Source organism: Aquarana catesbeiana, linkage group LG01 (genome assembly GCF_042186555.1).
Source record: "Aquarana catesbeiana isolate 2022-GZ linkage group LG01, ASM4218655v1, whole genome shotgun sequence".
In the NCBI taxonomy this organism is placed as follows: domain Eukaryota; kingdom Metazoa; phylum Chordata; class Amphibia; order Anura; family Ranidae; genus Aquarana; species Aquarana catesbeiana.
The window spans coordinates 454,365,338-454,388,178 of record NC_133324.1 but is presented as its reverse complement, the minus strand read 5'-3'; the positions used below and the strand labels follow the sequence as shown (position 1 = coordinate 454,388,178).

The 22,841-nt window shown below is 40.4% G+C and overlaps 1 protein-coding gene across 1 annotated transcript; it reads left to right on the top strand.

Annotated features, from left to right (window-relative positions):
* The first annotated feature begins 3,151 nt into the window (after window positions 1-3,151).
* TOPORS (TOP1 binding arginine/serine rich protein, E3 ubiquitin ligase) lies at window positions 3,152-22,480 on the top strand. The gene is made up of 2 exons (XM_073636828.1): window positions 3,152-3,391; window positions 17,382-22,480. Exons 1-2 carry the CDS (start codon window positions 3,332-3,334, stop codon window positions 20,442-20,444), a joined length of 3,123 nt encoding a protein of 1,040 aa, XP_073492929.1. The 5' UTR covers window positions 3,152-3,331; the 3' UTR covers window positions 20,445-22,480.
* The last annotated feature ends 361 nt before the right edge of the window (window positions 22,481-22,841 follow it).

Here is a 22,841-nt window from a genome sequence, read left to right as displayed (position 1 = left end):
ACCTTTAACCATATATCTACATATAAAAGTAAACTTGCTTAAATGTACACATCTCGCTTTCACTCTCTGAAACCCTCATCGTCCTTGAAGGAAAAAAAAGAAAAGGGTGTAATCGGTGGCCGGCTTCTTTTCTGTCCACATACTAGCACATTATGTGACACTTACCTGCAAATGACGCCCGCGTCGTCCCCGCTGCAGGCCACATTCACCTTAGCCCCTCTTCCTTCTGGGGGACGTGGACTCCGGCTGTGTGACTGGCCGGAGACGTGTGATTTCACTTCCGCACGGGAGCCACCGATCACGGCGCGCACTGCTGAAGAAAAACGGCACGGGCGGCCGTTCCTTCAGAGTGCATGCGCCGATGACATCATCGGTGCAGTATACAGTAAATACCTCAAACAGTGCATATTTAGGAGATATTTTCAGTACCTATAGGTAAGCCTAGAATAAGTATACAGGGAGGTATACAACCTCTTTAAATGTACATCAGTGCAGGTCTGATGAATGGATCAGGACACAGACAGACTGAATCCTGATGATTTAAAGTGATACCAAACACACACCATTTAATTTACATTGTCCCTTCTCTTTCTGCTGGTCACATGTTCAAAAAAAAAAAAAACAGACTTTGGAATACAGAGTAAAAATAAATAATTCACATCAATAAACGGTTTTGAATTAGCATACAATTATATATATCAGAAATATAAATATTTTTTTGGCAACAACATGGTGTGGGCAGATTTCTACTAGTCACAGGCTGTGTCATGCCCCTCCAGCCTGTGTCTTAGAATAAGAGGGAGGTGAAGCCTCCATTAATCTTCATGTAATATCCTGCCCTCATTATGTTTAGCTGGTTAGTGGACATGGAGGAGGAGAGAGGAAGTGAGCTGCCATTTACCACTGTGTATACACCCACATGTTACTCTATAGTCACATGGTCTTCTCAGATGTGACAGGGAGGAAAAGCTCAACAAAGAAACTCACTGAAAACTGAGCATGTGCATAGTTGCCACCACAGCCGCACTATCCCTAGCTGAATTGGGGACATGAACAGAAGGTGGAGAAAGAGAGCAGCAGGATCAACCAGGTTTTGGAATACATCATTTATCGATAGTTTTTTTATGATATGGTTTTAGTGATCAAAAACACATAGAAAGTAGGTTATATGGTTTCCCATGGCATAGTTCACACTAGTGCTTTCCAGTTCCAGAAAAAAAAGTAGAACATGCTGCATTTTTCCTGCACTGGAAAGCAGTAAAACACATTAAAAACGCACCGGACCCAGTACAGTGAAAAGAAAAAAGAAACTAGAAAAAGTAAAAAAGCATCTGGAAACCCATACAAAATGCACTGGAGAGTGCGCATGCAGAAAGACATCAGGAATGGATCTGGAGTGGGTTTTTGTGGTGTGAACCAGCTGTAAGATCTACATGGACTATAGCAGGGGTCTTCAAACTATAGCCCTCCAGTTGTTCAGGAACTACAATTCCCATCATGCCTAGTCATGTCTGTGAATGTCAGAGTTTAAGGCTTCATGCACACGAGACGCCGGTGCAAACTCTGCCGAACACATTTTTAAAAGCTGAAACCGACGTTTAGAAACGCCCGTTATACCGCGTTTAGCAGCGCTTTACCACGTTTGCGTCTAGAAGTGTCTGCAGAGCAGAGAATGAAATTTTGCTACCCAACTTTGGGGTCCTGTATCTCAGGGCCACTTGGTGCTAGGAACCCCAAATATGGGGTACCTAGCACTAAGTGGCCCCCGAGATACAGGGTCGCAAAATGTCATTCTTTGCTCTGAAGCAGAGAATGACATTTTGCAACCTGAATTTGGGGCCCCGTATCTTGGTGCTAGAAACCCCAAATTGGGTGTGCTAACACAGTCGAACTAACACTACAACATATCCAAAGCTGGGGTTCCTAGCACCAAGTGGCCCCGAGATACGGGGCCCCAAATTTGGGTCGCAAAATGTCATTCTCTGCTGCAGAAAAGTGCTTGACATTTTGTGACCCGACTTTAGGGCCCCCGTATCTAGGAACCCCAACTATTAGATATGTTGTACGGCTAGTTCCACTGTGTTAGCACACCAAATTTGGGGTTCCTAGCACCAAGTGGCCCCGAGATACGGGGCCCCAAAGTCAGGTCGCAGAGCAGAGAATGACATTTTGCGACCCAACTTTGGGGCCCCGTATCCAGGGCCACTTGGTGCTAGGAACCCTAAGTTTGGATATGTTGAAGTGCCAGTTCCACTGTGTTTGCACACCAAATTTGGGGTTCCTAGCACCAAGTGGCCCCAAGATATGGGGCCCCAAAGTCGGGTCGCAAAATGTCATTCTCTGCTGCAGTTTACCATCATATTCCTGTGTTTTCTGGTCCAAAAAATAGGATTCATTTAAAAACACTTATAAACGTAAACGCGGTACCGGCGTTTAGCCGCGTTTGGCGTCAGAAACGTGGAAAAATTTTGCGTCTGAACCCATTTTTTTGCTTCTGGAAAAACGAGGTTAAACACAACTGCCTAAAAACGCCAAAAAACGAGAGTGTGTACTTGGACACATAGGATAACATTGAATGAGTTCAGGGGCAGTTGAAAAAAGTGTCCAACTGCCTCTGAACGCGCGTTTAACAGCATCTCGTGTGCATGGGGCCTAATGCCTCATGGGATGTGTAGTTCCGCAACAGCTGGAGGGCCATAGTTTGAAGATTCCTGGACTATAGTGTATGGTCACTGTCAGAATGATGTCAAATGTAAGCTGTGTCTGTCTATATACATCCACATGGTCTTCTATAGCATATCCCAACCTGTGATTGTTGCATGCCAGCATGAGAAGGAAGAGATAATTCCAGATCTTACCAAGGACAGGAGTCTCCCCTGGCCTCTTCTGCTGAGGATCATCATATCTGCACACACTGACTTCCCTCTCCTCTTGTGTTGATGTTTGGCGCTGTATAGCAACGCACGTTGAGGTCAAAGATCCCCGGAGAAGCAGAGTGGCCATTTTTATTCCTGGCAGGTCAGAGCATCCTGCTAAGATAAACATTATTTCACGTGCACAGATTTATAGTACATCTAATATACTATAAAACAATGGACAACGATCTTTTTGCCGAATAGTTCGAAACACAGCCAGGGTGCACCTTCACCTCCTCGCCTGCAGGGGGCAGCCAGCGCTGTGTCTAGCCCTCCAGGGCAGAGTTTGGCGCTCTTCTCTATGGCAGGTTCCCGGCGCCCCGGTCTTCCTGGTAGGGCGGAGAACGGAGGTTGTTTGTGTAATAGGCTGGGAAGGTAATGAGAGTTGGTGGTGTCGGGGATACTCAACGGTCACCATGAGGGAGAAGAGGGGAAGACGGCGGAAAACAGGAAGGAAAGAGGATCCGAGCACAATGGTTAGTCCGCATATATATTGTTATGGGCGCTATCCCTCCATTATTTACACTGTCCCTTTGTAGTGCTGACTGGCACTGTCACTATGACTTAGCAGAAGCTGTGTTGGAGCTCCATAGTCCTCATCCTATTCCTCCCACTCATTTCATGGCTGGAGACTGGGGTGGAAGGTACTGTATATGTATGTGTGTTCTCATATTGTCTATATACTGTATGTGTGTTCTCATATTGTCTATATACTGTATGTGTGTTCTCATATTGTCTATATACTGTATGTGTGTTCTCATATTGTCTATATACTGTATGTGTTCTCATATTGTCTATATACTGTATGTGTTCTCATATTGTCTATATACTGTATGTGTTCTCATATTGTCTATATACTGTATGTGTTCTCATATTGTCTATATACTGTATGTGTTCTCATATTGTCTATATACTGTATGTGTTCTCATATTGTCTGTATACTGTATGTGTTCTCATATTGTCTATATACTGTATGTGTTCTCATATTGTCTATATACTGTATGTGTGTTCTCATATTGTCTATATACTGTATGTGTTCTCATATTGTCTATATACTGTATGTGTGTTCTCATATTGTCTATATACTGTATGTGTGTTCTCATATTGTCTATATACTGTATGTGTTCTCATATTGTCTATATACTGTATGTGTTCTCATATTGTCTATATACTGTATGTGTGTTCTCATATTGTCTATATACTGTATGTGTGTTCTCATATTGTCTATATACTGTATGTGTTCTCATATTGTCTATATACTGTATGTGTGTTCTCATATTGTCTATATACTGTATGTGTGTTCTCATATTGTCTATATACTGTATGTGTTCTCATATTGTCTATATACTGTATGTGTGTTCTCATATTGTCTATATACTGTATGTGTGTTCTCATATTGTCTATATACTGTATGTGTGTTCTCATATTGTCTATATACTGTATGTGTGTTCTCATATTGTCTATATACTGTATGTGTTCTCATATTGTCTATATACTGTATGTGTGTTCTCATATTGTCTATATACTGTATGTGTGTTCTCATATTGTCTATATACTGTATGTGTTCTCATATTGTCTATATACTGTATGTGTGTTCTCATATTGTCTATATACTGTATGTGTTCTCATATTGTCTATATACTGTATGTGTTCTCATATTGTCTATATACTGTATGTGTTTTCTCATATTGTCTATATACTGTATGTGTTCTCATATTGTCTATATACTGTATGTGTGTTCTCATATTGTCTATATACTGTATGTGTGTTCTCATATTGTCTATATACTGTATGTGTTCTCATATTGTCTATATACTGTATGTGTGTTCTCATATTGTCTATATACTGTATGTGTGTTCTCATATTGTCTATATACTGTATGTGTGTTCTCATATTGTCTATATACTGTATGTGTGTTCTCATATTGTCTATATACTGTATGTGTGTTCTCATATTGTCTATATACTGTATGTGTGTTCTCATATTGTCTATATACTGTATGTGTGTTCTCATATTGTCTATATACTGTATGTGTGTTCTCATATTGTCTATATACTGTATGTGTTCTCATATTGTCTATATACTGTATGTGTGTTCTCATATTGTCTATATACTGTATGTGTGTTCTCATATTGTCTATATACTGTATGTGTGTTCTCATATTGTCTATATACTGTATGTGTGTTCTCATATTGTCTATATACTGTATGTGTGTTCCCATATTGTCTATATACGTGTTCCCATACTGTCTATATACTATGTGTGTGTTCACATACTGTCTATATACTGTATGTGTGTGTGTTCCCATACTGTCTATATACTGTATGTGTGTGTTCCCAAACTGTCTATATACTGTATGTGTGTGTTCCCATACTGTCTATGTACTGTGTATATATGTGTGTGTTCCCATTAGGGTTGTCCCGATACCACTTTTTTAGGACCGAGTACAAGTACCGATACTTTTTTTCAAGTACTCGCCGATACCGATACTTTTTTTTACTTTCTTTTTTTTCAGGGGGGTAGGGGGTGAACGGTGTATGTGTTTTTGATTTACAATTTTTTTTTTTTTACAATAATATTTCTTTTATTCTTTATTGCAATATGTGTTGTTTTTTTTTTTTTTAATCAGCCCTGTTGGGGGGCTTTGGTGAGATATCAGGGGTCTTAACAGACCTCTGATATCTCCCCCTTGAGACAGAGAAATAGACAGAGGATAGAGATTCCCCAGTCCCTTTCTCTGCAGCGTCAGCTGCACTGAGAATGAATAGAGAGAAGACAGCGGCTCCTCTCCATTCATAAACTGACACATTGTAATCACAAGAGATTACAATGTTTGAGTTATGTGAATAGACAGTCAGCTGACTCTGTCCATTCACAAAGGAAGGAGGAGGAGGACGGCACAACGGAAGGGGGAGAGCGGAGAGGGACAGCAGAACAGAGGGGACAGCGGAACAGAGGGGGCATGGAGGAGGATGCGGTGACAGTCAGCGGTGATCACGTGTGGGGGATTTACAAGCACCAATCACCGCTGTATGTCACTAAAGCCGCTGGGGGAGAAGCTTGTAACTCCCCCACGCGCCGATCACCGCTGATTTCCAAGTATCGGGGGAAGCATCGGGAGCATTTGCCCGAGTACAAGTACTTGGGCAAATGCTCGGTATTGGTACCGATACTAGTATCGGTATCGGGACAACCCTAGTTCCCATACTGTCTATGTACTGTATATGTGTGTGTTCCCATACTGTCTATGTACTGTATATGTGTGTGTGTTCCCATACTGTCTATGTACTGTATATGTGTGTGTTCCCGTACTGTATATGTGTGTGTTCCCATACTGTCTATGTACTGTATATGTGTGTGTTCCCATACTGTCTATGTACTGTATATGTGTGTGTTCCCATACTGTCTATGTACTGTATATGTGTGTGTTCCCATACTGTCTATGTACTGTATATGTGTGTGTTCCCATACTGTCTATATGTGTGTTCCCATACTGTCTGTACTGTATATATGTGTGTGTGTGTTCCCATACTGTCTATGTACTGTATATATGTGTGTGTGTTCCCATACTGTCTATGTACTGTATATATGTGTGTTCCCATACTATCTATGTACTGTATATATGTGTGTGTTCCCATACTGTCTATATATATATATATATGTGTGTGTGTGTGTGTGTGTGTGTGTGTGTGTGTGTGTATTCCCATTAGGGCTGAAACAACTAATCGATTAATCAACAACTAATCGATTATGAAATTAATTGATTACTATTTTCATAATCGATTAATCGGCCAGTAACATAATGGGGTTAAAAAAAACTAAAATGAGCCCTTTATAGTACAAAAAGAGCAAATAATTGCTACTGTAAATATTACTTTCACAGTTCTACAGTAAAAAAATGAACCCTTTACAGTAGCAATTATTTGGTTTTTTTTGTACTATAAAGGGCTAATTTTAGTTTTTTTTTAACCCCATTATGTTACTAAACGTGTTAGACCTGGTTCACATTTTTGTGTTTTTTGGTGCTTTTTGCAGAAACGCACTACAGTTCATTTACATGGTTTCCTATGGGACACGTTCACATCTATGCTTTTTTCAGTTGCTGCGTATTTGGAAAGGGTCAAGGACTTTTTCTTTTAATGCAAAACGGTGCTTTTTTGGTTCAATATACTTTAATGGAGAATCTGCAGAATAGCATGTAATGCGTTTTTGCAGCAATTTGTTTTTTTAATCTGCGCAACAACAAATTGGCCAAAAAAAAAAAAGAAAAACGCAAATTGCAGCAAAATCACGTGCGCAAAAATCAAAACGCACAGCAAAAAGAACTGCAGAAACAGATCAAAAGCAAACTGCATAGGTGTGCACCGAACCTTATGCTGGCCACACCGATCAATTTTCAGACAAGAATATTCAGACGAAAAATCTTTGTACATTCACTGAATGAAAGAATGTTTGAAATTTTCACTTGTTTTTAACATTCTGTTTTTAAAATGAATGTAATTTTTGAACGAAAACCACATACACTGTCTGAAAATTCCTTTCACCAAGAAGTTTTCTATTTCCAAATTTTCCCATCACTGTGGTTGAAAATGAACGTCGATTTGACCCCACTAACGATTAGAAAATCGAACGAACGTTCTTAAAATTACATTTTTTTTTTTTTTTTTTTTTTTTGAAGGAAGACAAAAGAAGGAAGACAAAAGAAGGAAGACAAAAATTTGATCTCTGAGTCTGATGATATTTACCAGATTCACCCTTTAATAGTATATATCCTCTAATAGTATATACAGTGTATATATCCTCTAATAGTATATACAGTATATCTCTCCTCTAATAGTATATACACAGTATATCTCCTCTAATAGTATATTCAGTATATCTCTCCTCTAATAGTATATACACAGTATATCTCCTCTAATAGTATATTCAGTATATCTCTCCTCTAATAGTATATACACAGTATATCTCCTCTAATAGTATATTCAGTATATCTCTCCTCTAATAGTATATTCAGTATATCTCTCCTCTAATAGTATATTCAGTATATCTCTCCTCTAATAGTATATTCAGTATATCTCTCCTCTAATAGTATATACACAGTATATCTCTCCTCTAATAGTATATACACAGTATATCTCTCCTCTAATAGTATATACACAGTATATCTCTCCTCTAATAGTATATACACAGTATATCTCTCCTCTAATAGTATATTCAGTATATCTCTCCTCTAATAGTATATACACAGTATATCTCTCCTCTAATAGTATATACAGTATATCTCCTATAAAAGTATATACAGTATATCTATTCTGTCTGTTCGCAGAGTGGATTAGATATTTTGCTCCCTAACCATATAGTTGGTTATTTATATTTACCAGTGCATATAGATATTTAAGAATAACTTGCCTTTTAAAACTTTACATATTAACTAAATTATACACCACACTTTTTTTTTTTTTTTTAAGGTTATTAACCGATTATTCGAAACAATAATCGGCCAACTAATCGAGTATGAATAATCGTTAGTTGCAGCCCTAGTTCCCATACTGTCTATATACTGTGTATGTATATATGTGTATGTGTGTGTGTGTATATATGTGTGTGTATATATATATATATATATATATATATATATATATATATATATATATAAATAATGTGTGTGTGTTCCCATACTGTCTATATACTGTATGTGTGTGTTCCCATACTGTCTATATACTGTATGTGTGTGTTCCCATACTGTCTATATACTGTATGTGTGTGTTCCCATACTGTATATGTGTGTGTGTGTTTCCATACTGTCTATGTACTGTATATGTGTGTGTTCCCATACGGTCTATGTACTGTATATGTGTGTGTTCCCATACTGTCTATGTACTGTATATGTGTGTGTTCCCATACTGTCTATGTACTGTATATATGTGTGTTCCCATACTGTCTATGTACTGTATATGTGTGTGTTCCCATACTGTCTATGTACTGTATATATGTGTGTTCCCATACTGTCTATGTACTGTATATATGTGTGTTCCCATACTGTCTGTGTACTGTATATATGTGTGTTTCCATACTGTCTGTGTACTGTATATATGTGTGCGTTCCCATACTGTCTATGTACTGTATGTGTGTGTGTGTTCCAATACTGTCTATGTACTGTATATGTGTGTTGCCAAATTATTTTTTATCATCAAGGAACATACATTCCACATTACCAATCATCCTACCAAAATGAGCGTGTACTGTAAACTGCCTCCAGCATTGCTCCTGTTTCTTCTTGCTGGAGGCTGCCATTTTGTTGAAGCCCAGAGCCCCTGAACAGCAGTAAATCATAAAGCAGAACTAAACCCACCGATGTAATGGTTTCAAAACCGTTACATTCCTGGAATGCTGAGATTGCTAACTGTCACATTTGCTTGTGTCCTCAGCCAAACTGTCCATCAAATGTGTGCAGCCATGGTAGTTTGCAGATCAAACAAAAGCAGCTTCCTTGGCTGTAACGGATAGGAGGGTTTAATGCCACTTTAAGGCTGTCAGCAGATCATCCTCTTCAAATTTGGCAGTGCCTAAAAATAGAGCGCAACTGAGCATGCACAGAGCAGGGTGAGGCAGTGTATTACTGGATTTTAAACAGTATACACATTTATTTTTAGAGTGGAGCTTAAGGGTTAGTTCACAGCATACGTGCTTGAAAAGTGAAGTGTCACTTGCAGAGACATCAGTTTACATCAGTATTCCCGCACGTCCGTTATGTGTCCTGTTAAGTAGATATTCGCCATCACACCAGATGTAGGTGTGCTGGCGAATATCTACTTATGGCACAGGTTCCAGCTGTACAGTGCCCAGTACCATAAAGAGCTCATTCCAGGAACATGTGCGATGGGAATATGGACTGTGAGTTATGTGCCCTGTTCACACCAATGTTTGCGGTCATGTTAGTTTTTTTTACCTGTGCAGAAAATTGCATATATGTTTCAGATTCCTGCACAGAAAAAAATCTGCAGGTTGTGGCGTGAACAGGGCATATACAGAACAATTGTTTTTTTTTTTTTTTTTTATTTATTTTTTGTGCCCTTATAGGAGCATGTGCAGAAAAACTGACTTCTTAGCACCATGGTGTGAATAAGGCCTTAGAACCGGTTCACACAGGGGCGACTTGTCAGGCGACCTAGCCGCCTGACAAGTCGCCTCCCGTTCTGTACAATGGAACCGTTCTAATCGCTCCGACTTAGAAGAAAGGTTCCTGTACTACTTTGGGGGCGACTTGCATAGACTTCTATACAGAAGTCGTCTTGCAAGTCGCCGCGGCAGTCGTGTGTAGGTCGCCTCGGTGAGGCGACCTGCAAGTCGTGCCGCTTCTAATGTGAACCGGCGCTCAGTCAGAAAATTAAGTCCTGCTAGATCACTTCAAACTGGCCCCTTTTGTTAGGTATAGCGATGTAAAACATTAAAAATAAGTATACTGTTTAAAATTCAGTGACACACTGTCTCACCCTGCTCTGCACATGCTCAGTTGCTCTCAATTTTTAGGCACTGCTGGGTTTGTAGAGGCTGATCTGCTGACAGCCTTAAAGCGTAATTAAGCCCTCCTATCCTTTAAAAATGTCTTTATCAGTTTAGGCCAATATGTATTCTTCTACATATTTTTGGTAAAAAAATCGCAATAAATATTGGTTGGCCCTAAAAGGTATAGCGTCTACAAATTAGGGGATAGATCTATGGCATTTTTATTTTCCTTTTTTTACTAGTAATGGCAGTGATACTCCTCCCTTTTTTTTTTTTTTTTTTTTTTTTTTTTGCGGGACTGTGACATTGCGGCGGACAGATCGGACACTTTTGATACTGGAGTACAGAGAGATAGCTGTTCCTGATCACTAGGATCAGACAATCACACTGTACTCCCCTGACAGAACGGGGATCTGCTTTGTTTACATTGGCAGATCCCTGTTCTGCCTCTGTGGAGCGATCATGGGTGGCCGGCGGACATGGTGACTGCCGGCCACATGCATCGGCTCCGGTGTGCGTGCCCGCTGCATCTATTACACGAAGCCCCGTACCAATACGGCAATTCGCGCAATAGAGCCCCACTGATGCAGTATAACTGCGGCGGCTGGTTGGCAAGTGGTTAAAGTAACACAGTGCCATTTCACAAATAATGACCTGGTCATTAAGGTGGTAAATCCTTCAGGGGCTGAATTTATTTATTTTATTTGATCACTTTTATTGCTGTCACCAGGAATGTAAACATCCCTTGTGACAGATACGCTTTATGGAGGGATCTTGGCGTTTTTGAATACTGTGGATTTTTTTTTAAAACTGGCGTTGTTGGCTGCCAAGTAAACAGGAAGTGACGTAGTTTCCGGGTTATTAAATCGTAGACCCGATCAAAGCCGATTTTGGCTTTGTCCGGGTCTTCGGCCAGCCGGCGGACGTGCCGGCTGGTGGCTTGGGTCTCCCAGTGGGACGGGAGAGCCCAGGAGAGCTGCGGAAGGCAGCGGGATAGGGGGGATTTCCCCCCCTCGTTGCTTGTAATAACTGATGCTTAGCCACATCAGTTGTTATTACAAGAAAGCCGACCGTCTGCTCTAAAAAACCGTACAACCACTTGAGCAAAATGACGTACCCAAGTATTCACATAACCAAGTGTGCCAGGCTGCCTGTGAAGGGCTGACACTGCTACCGAATCCTTAGAGCAGTAACATCATCCCAACAGCATCCATAGCTCCAAGGAGTTGTTGGCCCTGGGAAGCTGGTAAAAAATAGGCAGTTGCAGGGTCCCCCCCCCCCCCCCCCCATTAAAATGGAACTAAACCCATCGATTTAATAGTTTCAAAAAACAGTTACATTTCTGGAATGCCGGTGTTCTATCAGATTACCACTACCTGTCAGATCTTGTAACGGAAGTGACGTTCCGACCAAAAAAATACTTCCTGCGCTATGCATTCCAACATGCGTTCCACGGCGCTATGCATTCCAAACATTTCATGATCTGACGGGTAGTGATAATTTGATAGAACACCCATGCGGACATCTTAATACACCCAGCTACGTCTTGAATTTCAGAGAAATTTTTTTTTTTTTTTTTTTTTTTTTTTAAAGATAACTTTGCATTGCATTTAGACTGTAATGAACACGTCAAGTATAACAGCCAAAATGTAACAGTTACATGTGAGTGAAGGTCGCTAATCAGTCAGACTCATGCCGAATTTCAGAGAATTTTAACAATAAAGTTGAACGTATATGTAAATATAGTGTATTGATATCTGTGATGCTGTTTGGATGTTTACTTTTAAAAGCCTAAAGGTTTAGCGCTGTGCAGGGTGTATCAACATGGCCTCCGCTACCTTACTGCTGGCGTCCAGCTACTTTCAAAATGTAACATCAAAACAGCGTCACAGATGTCAATATACTATATTTATATACGCTCACTTTATTGCTAAAATTACTCTGAAATTCAAGATGAAGCTGGGTGTAGTAAGAATTCCCTTCACTTTCTGTCCCATAGCCAAAACGGGAAGTGTGAGGAAATCCCTGGGTGTCACTGAAACTAGTGTCCCCATTGGAAGATTTCCCCTCTATTCCAGTTCTGGTGTCAACCCAAAACTTGTGATTTTCTTTTACTTTAATTTTCAATAATCATCCACAGCAATGACTGACAGCAGCTTTTGCTGTGTGTGTCCCTTTCATACCGCCTCTGCATGCTGCGCTCATGGCAGATAGAGTTGTAGTTCAGGACAGGAGCATGCATGTACAGGAAATTCGTTCAGGACTCCATAGGTCCTGGGGCACAGTGGGAAGACATAGAACTGTGAGTTTTTACGCATGGCCAGGGTACTATTTGAAAAATAAAATTAAGAGGAAGAACATTTATTGGATAAAAAAAATTACACATGGGGCTGCGCATTGCATGTGGTTGCATAGTCGTGGTGCGGCTCCTAAGGGTTGAAGCAAGTGGCGAGCAGATTTATCATCTCTCAGCCACCTGTCACCCACCCTCTAAAAAGCAGTCCATCATATATCTTTTTCATTGGAGCAGCAAGAGCTTACAAGTGTAAAACGGATCTAAAGAAGTTATTGCCCACCAGGTGTACAGACAGACCTGCTCCGCAGAGTTTTGTGGTCACATGAATGCTTGGAAAAAGTTTTTTTTATTAAAAAATATTGAGATTAATTAGAAACTGAATGTAGCAAATATAAGTGGAGTGACAACATTTAAAAGGTGGGGGATTGCATAGCCATTTTTTATACCCAGTCCTTAAAAGGGTCATACACTGTACTGATTGTACAATCTCATAAACCTCCTTTTAGCTTTAGAAAAACTGTTATTATTTAGACAAATCAAAACATTCCTTTTAATTAATATCAAATTAGGCAGGTCCTTATTCTGCATAGTTGATGGTAGACCTAAAGGAGATTGTGTAATCAAATTGTATAGTGTATCGTCAGCTTTAGATGATGTGGATGCATTTGTTTTCTTCTTACCTGTATTTTTACCTGATGATCCTGCCAGTAACACACTTTCTGTCGCAGGTTGCCCATGCTTATTTTCTGCTCTCTATGGAGAAGCAGGTTTTACTTTTAATTTGGGCTACTAACCCTCATCATCTCCAGTAGATAGGGAGGAGTTGTTCAGTAGGTCACCAAAGATAGCTGGGAAGGTGGATAATGTTGGGGAAAATGACAAGGACACTGCAGTTCTGGCCAGCACGGTTTATGATTTGCATGTTGTCAAGGGTATACTCTCTTTGATCTATCTGAGGCAGGCGATGTGAGGAGGTCTTGTCCATAGAATTTGATGGATACATACCTGTCATTTTGATATGATTGTAATTATCTGGAGTGCCAGTGCGCTCTTCTTCCTTTTTTTTTTTTTTTTTTTTAATAGCAATTTTACAAAATGTTCTGGTTCTCGAGCACTGCAAGGCCCTGCACAATTTTGTGACATTATGCAATTTGGACCAGTGAGAAGATCTAAATACAGTACAGGGTTGATCATTAACAATACCAGTTTTTGTTTTTTTTAGCCAGGCTTTGGGGATGCCTTTTCTGCCCTACACGTATGGCATTTAGGGCCGGTTCACACCAGAATCGCACTGGAACGTGCTCCACACTCCTGTGGGACTCTTGCATGGTCCTGTGGGACTCATGCATGTTCTCCTGCAGTGTGATTCATTTGAATGGGCTGCAAATTGCAATTTGCAGAAATGCAGCCCTAAACTTGCCAGAAACCTCCATCATGCTTCACTGTTGCCTGCCAACATACATTAATGTACCGCTCTCCGGCCCTTAGGTGAACAAACTGCCTCCGGCTACAACTAAATATTTTAAATTTTGACTCCCCAGTCCCGAGCACCTGCTGACATTTTTCTGCACCCCAGTTCCTATGTTTTGTGACCGCTGCGTCTACGGTCCTCAACATTGCCCATTTCTTTGTGCTTCTTTAAAAGATCTTGGAACCCCAGTCTGCTTAGAAATCTTTGCCCGGAGGAGACCTTGCTGATGCAGTATAATACCTTGTGTCTTGTTGCTGTGCTCAGTCTTGCCATGGTGTATGATCTGTGACATGAAATTGTCTTCCACAACCTCACCTTAGTAGCAGAGTTTGGCTGTTCCTCACCCAGTCTTAAGCCTCCTACACAGCTGTTTCTGTTAATGACTGTTTCAACCTACATATGAAATTAACGATCATTAGCCTGCTTGGTATAATTGGTTAATCATACACCTGACTCTAAGGGCCGGTTCACACTGGTCCGACAAGCGCTCCGACTTTGAGAGCACAAGTCGCATGACATGTCAAAATCGATGGTTCCCTATGAGAGCCGTCTTAACTGGTCCGACTATGAAAAAGGTTCCTGCACTACTTTGGTCCGACTTAGGCACAATTTCAGCCGATAGATTTGAATAGAAGTCTCATCCAAGTCAAATCACATCTTAACTGATCTGACTCATGGCATGCGACTTGTGCCCTGAGATCAAGTGTATGCAATGTTAGCAAAGTAAACCCCCCCCAAAAAAATAACAGCCCCCACCCCCCAAATCCTTACCAGGCCCATTGGGTCTGGTATGGATCTTAAGGGGGAACCCCATGCAAAAAAGACCGGCGTTGAGTCCCCCCAAAATCCATACCAGACACTTATCTGAGCATGCAGCCCGCCCCTCCTGAACCCTACCAGGCCACATGCCTTCAACATGGGGGGGTGGGTGCTTTGGGGCGGGGGGGGGGGGGCCTCTGGCCGGTGGTTGTGGGGGTCTGCGGGCAGGGGGCTTATCAGAATCTGGAAGCCCCCTTTAAGAAAGGGGGCCCCCAGATCCTGACCTCCCCCAATGTCAATGAGTATGGGGTACATTGTACCCCATACTCATTCACTCCCAAAAAATAATAATAGTAATAGTGTAAATAAAAACACGACACAGTTTTTGAAAAGCAAAAGAGAGATCCTAGTACAGAAGTACCTAATATACAGGGTGACTCTGTAGGTACTTAAAGGTCACTTGTGCCAACGTCCCCGATAATGTGTTAGAAGCATCAAGGGGCTAAAAATGGGACTTTTAAGGCACAACTGTAATACACTACAAAAAATATGTAAAAAAGTGGAATTTTATTAATAACATACAAAGAACATGGGGAATGGACATACAACAGGCGGCAACTCAGCTGAGCTGTGCACTTCCAGACTCCTCTGTTACCTATCGTGGGAACTGCAGCCTATACAAGCTCTCCCCTTACCTGCAACTACCTGATCTGATATCTATCTGGGATGCCTTGGTCTCTGTTTGCTGCCAGTCTGATCTTTTTTCAGAGACATCTTTACTTTTGATCGTTTTCAGCGATCGATTAAGCAAGTCCACCTTCGTGAATACACTTTTTCCCTTTTATATTTAATCGAACCTCTAGCTCCTGAAGAAGTGTTCTTTGTTAACGTGAAACATGTAGAGCAATTGGAGAATACACCACTCTGGAATACCAGACCTGCAGTGCTCCCTCAATCTCAAACTCTCTAGGGGAAGTCTACCCTTTTTTCTCCTACCTGGATAGTGAATGTATTGATAAGAATATATAGAATCACTTAGGAGACTGCAGGATAGGATCCTTAATGGTGTTATTACATGTGTTGTATGCCTATATCTGATGTTTTTTTAAATGTCCATGTCCATTCCCCATGTTCTTTGTATGTTATTAATAAAATTCAACTTTTTTACATATTTTTTGTAGTGTATTACAGTTGTGCCTTAAAAGTCCCATTTTTAGCCCCTTGATGCTTCTAACACAGTTTTTGAAAAGTCCTTTACTCAAAAAGAATAATGTTCCCCATTGTAGCTCCAACGTCAATCACGATGTCTTCAGCTGCCGCCACCGATCCGTTGGAAAAAAAAAATGCTCGTCATCCAACACTGACTCCCTCCGGGTTATGTCACATGATGGCCATCCCCCCTAGCTATATAAGAACTGTCAGACATCGGAGCTGACAGAATGGTGGGAGCCAGCGTCCATGGAGGAGTGCGTTTTTTTTTTTTTCAGCAGTGATGACGGAGGAAGACATCGTGATTGACGTTGGGGGGACTTTTTGATACAATGCACCCCATACTCATTCGCATAGGGGGGCCGGGATCTGGGGCCCCCTTTCTTAACGGGGGCTTCCAGATTCTGATAAGCCCCCCGCTCGCAGGCCCCCACAACAACCGGCCAGGGTTGTGGGGAAGAAGCCCTTGTCCCCATCAACATGAGAACAAGGTGCTTTGGGCAGAGCCCCAAAGCACCCGCCCTCTCATGTTGAGGGCATGTGGCCTGGTATGGTTCCTGACCTGCCGGGCTGCATGCACAGATAAGGGTCTGGTATGGATTTTGGGGATGACCCCATGCCAGGTTGGTGTATTTTTTTTATTTTTGTGTTGTTATATATATATATATATATATATATATATATATATATATATATATATATATATATATATATATATATATATATATATATAATTTTGGTGTGTGGTTTCATCCATACCAGAAGCAAAGGAATTGTTTTGATTGGTCAAAGGACAAGTCGTGATCATCTTAATGTCGGATCAAAGTCTGATCCCGTTTATTGAAGTCGAATGGAAGTCGGACCTGAAGTTGCAGGGCAAAGTCAGAACGAAAGTCGTGCAACTTTCGTGTCAGTTTAGTGTGAACATGGCCTAATCCTACAAAATACTTGTGTAACTTGTGTAAGAATTGATGCTGGTTTGAAGCCAAAAGGGTAGTCACACCAAATATGGATTTGACTTAGATATTTTTTTTCTGTTCACTCCCTTTTTGCATTTTGTGAATTGATTAAAAATCAATCAAAATATACATTTTTGGAAGCATTCATACTTTACAGCATTTCTCCACACCTGTCTAAAACTTTTGCTTAGTGCTGTAGGTAGGGTCGTTAGGAAATAAACCTATCGTTTATTTTCATGTTCTTATACATGGTTTTTGTTTTGCAGATGCAGTCAACATCAACAGATGACTTCCTAGGAGCTAGCAGCTCTAAAGCTGGTTCCAGGAAATCGCACAATAAAGGATCCCCAACAGATGTTTCTCCAGACTCAAAATGTCCCATATGTTTGGACCGATTTGAAAACATATCGCACTTAGACCGATGCCTCCATAGGTTTTGCTTTAAATGTATAAAGGAATGGGCAAAAAACAAAGCAGAGTGTCCTCTATGCAAGCAGCCATTTCATTCTATATTTCATAGTGTGCGAGCTGAAGATGATTTCAAAGAATTCGTTTTGCGTCCCACTTTAAATGGCTCTTTTGCCAGTCCAGATGGGCAGAGATTTCGCTATCGTACTACTATGACCGGGGACAGTAACTTGCCCATGCGAACAAGATCTTCTGCACACAGAACATTTTCACCACCAGACAATGGTGTTCTGTTTGAGGGATATACAACTAGACAATCTCATCAAAGGGGCAGCAATATTCAACAGATGATGAGAAGGCTAGCTTCCAGGCGACAAGCAAGTGCAGAGGGAAGGACAATGAGACAAATTCAAGAGCAGGAGCTCATAAACTTCAGGAGAGCACTTTACCGATCTGGAATACGCGTCAGGAATATTCAGGATGGAGGACGCTACCGTGATATATCTGCTGAATTTTTCCGCAGAAATCCTGCTTGCCTTCATCGGCTTATACCATGGCTTAAGCGGGAATTGACAGTGTTATTTGGCACACATGGTTCCCTTGTTAACATCGTGCAGCACATCATTATGAGCAATGTTACTCGATTTGACATGGAAAGCCAAGCCTTCTTAGAGGATTTGCAGCCTTTCCTGCTTCACCGTACAGAACACTTTCTTCATGAGTTCATCAATTTTGCACGCTGCCCTTATAATATCGATGCATATGACCAGCATGCCAACTACGATTGTCCTGCACCTTCATATGAAGAAGGTAGTGCATCAGAATCCTCTGTAATTACTATATCCCCAGATGAAGTTAATACAAGGGAGCCTGATGTGACTTCCTCTTCTGTTGAAGTTGGTGAAGCTCCCTGGGATGATGAAACACCTGGACCTTCCTACTCTACAATGGAACAGGCAACTAGTGGTATGTTAACTACTTTAGATAGCTCAGATGAGGAACCTTCAAGTAGTAGACTGGAGTCTGCCAATATGATAAAAGAAGCTACTGATGATATTCAGAGTCAGAGCATTCCTTCTGATGACTGTATTATAGTGGGTTTTGTTAAACCACTTGCAGAAAGAACCCCAGAATTAGTTCAGCTCTCTTCTGATTCAGAACCTTCCCTTTGTGAAGTGAAGATTGAGCAAACTAAAAAGCCCCAAGAAAGACCTTTTACTTTATATGACAGCAGTGAGTCACATAGGTCTTCCATTTCTTCATCTCGATCAAGTGATAAGCCATCACGCAAAACTAAACAAAAGCAGAAGACACCCAGTGACAAATCTCATCCAAAAAAGAAGAAAGAGAAAAGATCAACAGACGTATCTTCTAGAAAATTGTTTGAATCCAGAAAAGACGACAGACATTCTTTCAATGAAGGCACATCAAGGTGGCGGGAACGTTCTTTGAGCTCTGATTGTTATTCTCGTTCTTCTCGCAATAAGGCTTATGACAGTCACAAAAAATGGCACAGTAAGAACAGACAAAGAACAAAATCTCGAGAAAAGAGGCATAAAAGTTCGAGAGAAAGGAGGCGATCACGTAGTAGAGATAGAAGTTTATCTTGGAGGAGTAGAACTGTTTCTTTGTCAAGTGAAAGTTCCAGAGAGCTAAAAAGATCCAGCTCTAGAAATAGAAAGCATAGCAGAGGGAGATCGCGAAGTCGTGACATTGACAATACAGGCAATTATCGCAGTACTTATCACTGGGAGTATACATACTATAGCAGAAACCGTAATAGAGAAGAGTTACAAAAGTCCTATAAAAAACATTCCCGTGGTAGAGGTCATTGCTCTAGATATTCTGACAGTCCTGATTACCATTTACAGGCTTTTTCTCAAAGGAAAGAGCCAAGAAAGCGAAGAGGAACTATTGCTGATAAGCATCATCATTCAAGAAGCCGATCAAACAGCAGTCGTGCTACTATAACTAGTGCTCAACAAACCCAGTCTGACAAACCCAGTGGTAAGAGGAAATATAAAACCCGCCATCTGGAGCCACAGAACAAAAATAAGAACAATGGTGAGACAGAAGTTGCCAATGGAAAAGAGGCTCATACACAGACAGCCTTAAGAGACTTGGAGGATAGTTTGATGGATAAATCTTCAAATGAACACAAGCCTAAATGGAAGAAAAGGACAAGGAGCCCCAGTGTGGAGATTGTGTATGAAGGAAAAAGCACACAAGATACCAAACAACATAAAAAGAAAAAGAAGAAAAAACACAAGAAGAAACGCAGACATGAAAAGAGTTCTCCAGTAGTCATCAGAATTGACAGTGATAGTGACACTCCAGAGAAACTTGATGTGCCGAGCAGTATTGATGTCGATACACTGCCTGGTAAAAGTAACAGCATAGAGTCTAATATAGATTTGATCAAGGACTCGCCAAGTACCTCCACACCTGTTCACACCATAGACAGAGATTGTGGGGAAGCCGCAAACCCTTATTCCAAAGCTTGCAATCTGACATCAGTTAATGAATATCTTGATGCTGCCTCAGAGATACTTGATGGATTATATTTTGATGAAAGTTTGGATGGAGAAGCTTTTCTGCCAGCACCCAGTCCACCTAAAACACCTTCTTTTCTTGATGAAACTGCAGTGACTGGGCTTCCCACATCTGATTCCAAATCGGCGCAGGACAGAGAAGATTCTACTTCACCCCCTATAACCGCCTCACAAGAAACTCTTGCTGGGAAGTCACAAGAAGTATTTCCTGAGACTGTCTGTGAACATTTGCAAAATATGCCTTCTATTGCACCACCTCTAATGGCCTCTGAAGAAAGTACAGCAGAGAACTTGCAAGATACATTTGCCGAGAATATCTGTGAACATTTGGAAGATATAGTAGAACACCTTTCTCCAACAATTTTATGAGCAGTTTTTTTCTTACGTAAAATCTAAGTTCTTTTTTAACTTAAAGTTCAGCTTTCATTTTGACATTTAATACAATATGAAGATCATAAAAACAATCAGCTTTTTTGATGTGTTTTGTCTTTCTAACTGAGCCATGCATGTCTGTTTCCATTCCATTTTATTCATAGGGAAATTGGTTACCCCTTTTGTCTGAAAGTATACATAAAGGCAAAATCTCTCCCCCCCCCCCCCTTTTTTTTTTTTTTTTTTTTTTTATAGCTTTGGATAAGGTGGAGATGGATTAGAACACAGGTCAGGTTTTATTGATGTCTGTGAGATTCATCCTCTCTATTTGTTCTGTTTACCATTATCATTGAAAGTAAAAGACAATCCCAAATTTTGGGTTGTCTCCAGAATAGCAATAGAGGGGAAATCTTCCAATAATATTCCCTTAAATTGCAGGGATTGCCTCTCCCCTGTTTGCCTATGAGACAGGAAGTGAAGGGAAATCTCCCCAATGGGGCACAGATGGCGAAAGAAAAATCTGACTGGTTATAACCCTCCCTTACTCTATCCAAAATGAATCCAAGTTTCAATAACTAAAAAAAAAAAAAAAAAAAATGATATACAATATATATGCAAATGAGGCAATCCTTTTCACTTTGAAATAGTTGGCAACAGTGCTGGCTGTTTGTAAGCATACCATTTTTATGTGCTCACAGACATGCAATGCCTTTTAAGGCACAGTGAAAACCCGGTAGCAAAGATTACAGAAACCTTTCAGGATCCTGAAAATTTTCTGTATAACCCACAAAATTACCAAATCACTTGGAAAGAGTAATTTTTGAGTAGAACCTAAAGTTTTTAATGCATTACAAGAACAGGATGTGTTATTCTTTGGAATAGGATCTATCCTTCCTTTTTTTTTTTCTTTTAAGACAAATACCAGAGACTTTGCAATAAATAAAAAACACAGAAATGTACACCAAAAAAATTGTGTTCTTATATGTATAAACTCTGCAGATTGTATCATTTACTTTAATGTAAACCTTCTCTGAGATGAAGGTCCTGGTGACTCAAAGAACTAAAACCAGAAGGTAGCCATTACAGCCAGGGAACTGGAACTTTTTGTAGAAAAAACTAGCAGCGACTAGGTCCCATCCCACTATATTGCATTGTTAGGCCTTTATCATTCCTCATAACAATAAAGAGTAACTCCACTTTTGTTAAGAAAAAGAATACAATCCCCTTTGGGTGATCTGTGTACATTGCAGGGATTTTTTTTTGTTCATACTTCTCCTATGGATCGCAGCAGTACAGTTTGTTCTGCACTCCTGTGATCCGTTTCAGCCAAGAGTGGGCTGATGTCACTCAGCTGGTCTAGGCTCAAGAAAAATTCTGACCATATGGTCACTATCCACCCAAATACCTGGACCGACACCTGGCTCGGCCTCTCATTAATCTGCTAAGAGCCTGAACGATGAGCCCCCACAGCCCACCGCTGCAGTAAGCACTGGAGGGGCAGAGCAGAGAGCCGCTGACTGACAGTCATGGTTCTCTGCTCAGAGCAGAGGAGGAGAACTGAGTGATCAATGGTGTTCACTCAGATATCACTGGGGACAGATGCTGCATGCACCTACATAAGTATAATTGTTTGTCTTTTAAACTTCTCTTTTGGCAAACCTTGCAGAGAGAATAGGCATGGCACTGACTCTTTCGTTATTAATCAGCTCATGCAGTTCTAGTTCTAGTGAGGTAAATGCAAGGTCTATATCCTTCTAGACCTGATTAACCCTTTTGTAAGTATCTCGCCAAAAATGAAATTTTAGTTGTAGAGGATACCTAAAATATTATTTGCATCTTAGTGCAGATTCCTGAGAAAATCAATTGATCTGATAGCAGGAAATGATGTTTCTGGGGGTGTTTTTATATACCAGTCGTGTATGGAAGAAAATTATCCACTTGAAGACCAAGCCTTTTCTGGCACTTTTTATTTAGAAGTTTAAATTTAGTATTTTTTGCTAGAAAATTACTTGTAGCCTCCAAACGTTTTTATATATATATATATATATATATATAATATATATATATATATATATATATATACATACAGTGGGGCAAAAAAGTATTTAGTCAGCCACCAATTGTGCATGTTCTCCCACTTAAAAAGATGAGAGAGGCCTGTAATTGTCATCATAGGTATACCTCAACTATGAGAGACAAAATGTGAAAACATATCCAGACAATCACATTGTCTGATTTTTGAAAGAATTTATTTGCAAATTATGGTGGAAAATAAGTATTTGGTCAATATCAAAAGTTCATATCAATACTTTTTATATATCCTTTGTTGGCAATGACAGAGGTCAAACGTTTTCTGTAAGTCTTCACAAGGTTGTCACACACTGTTGCTGGTAT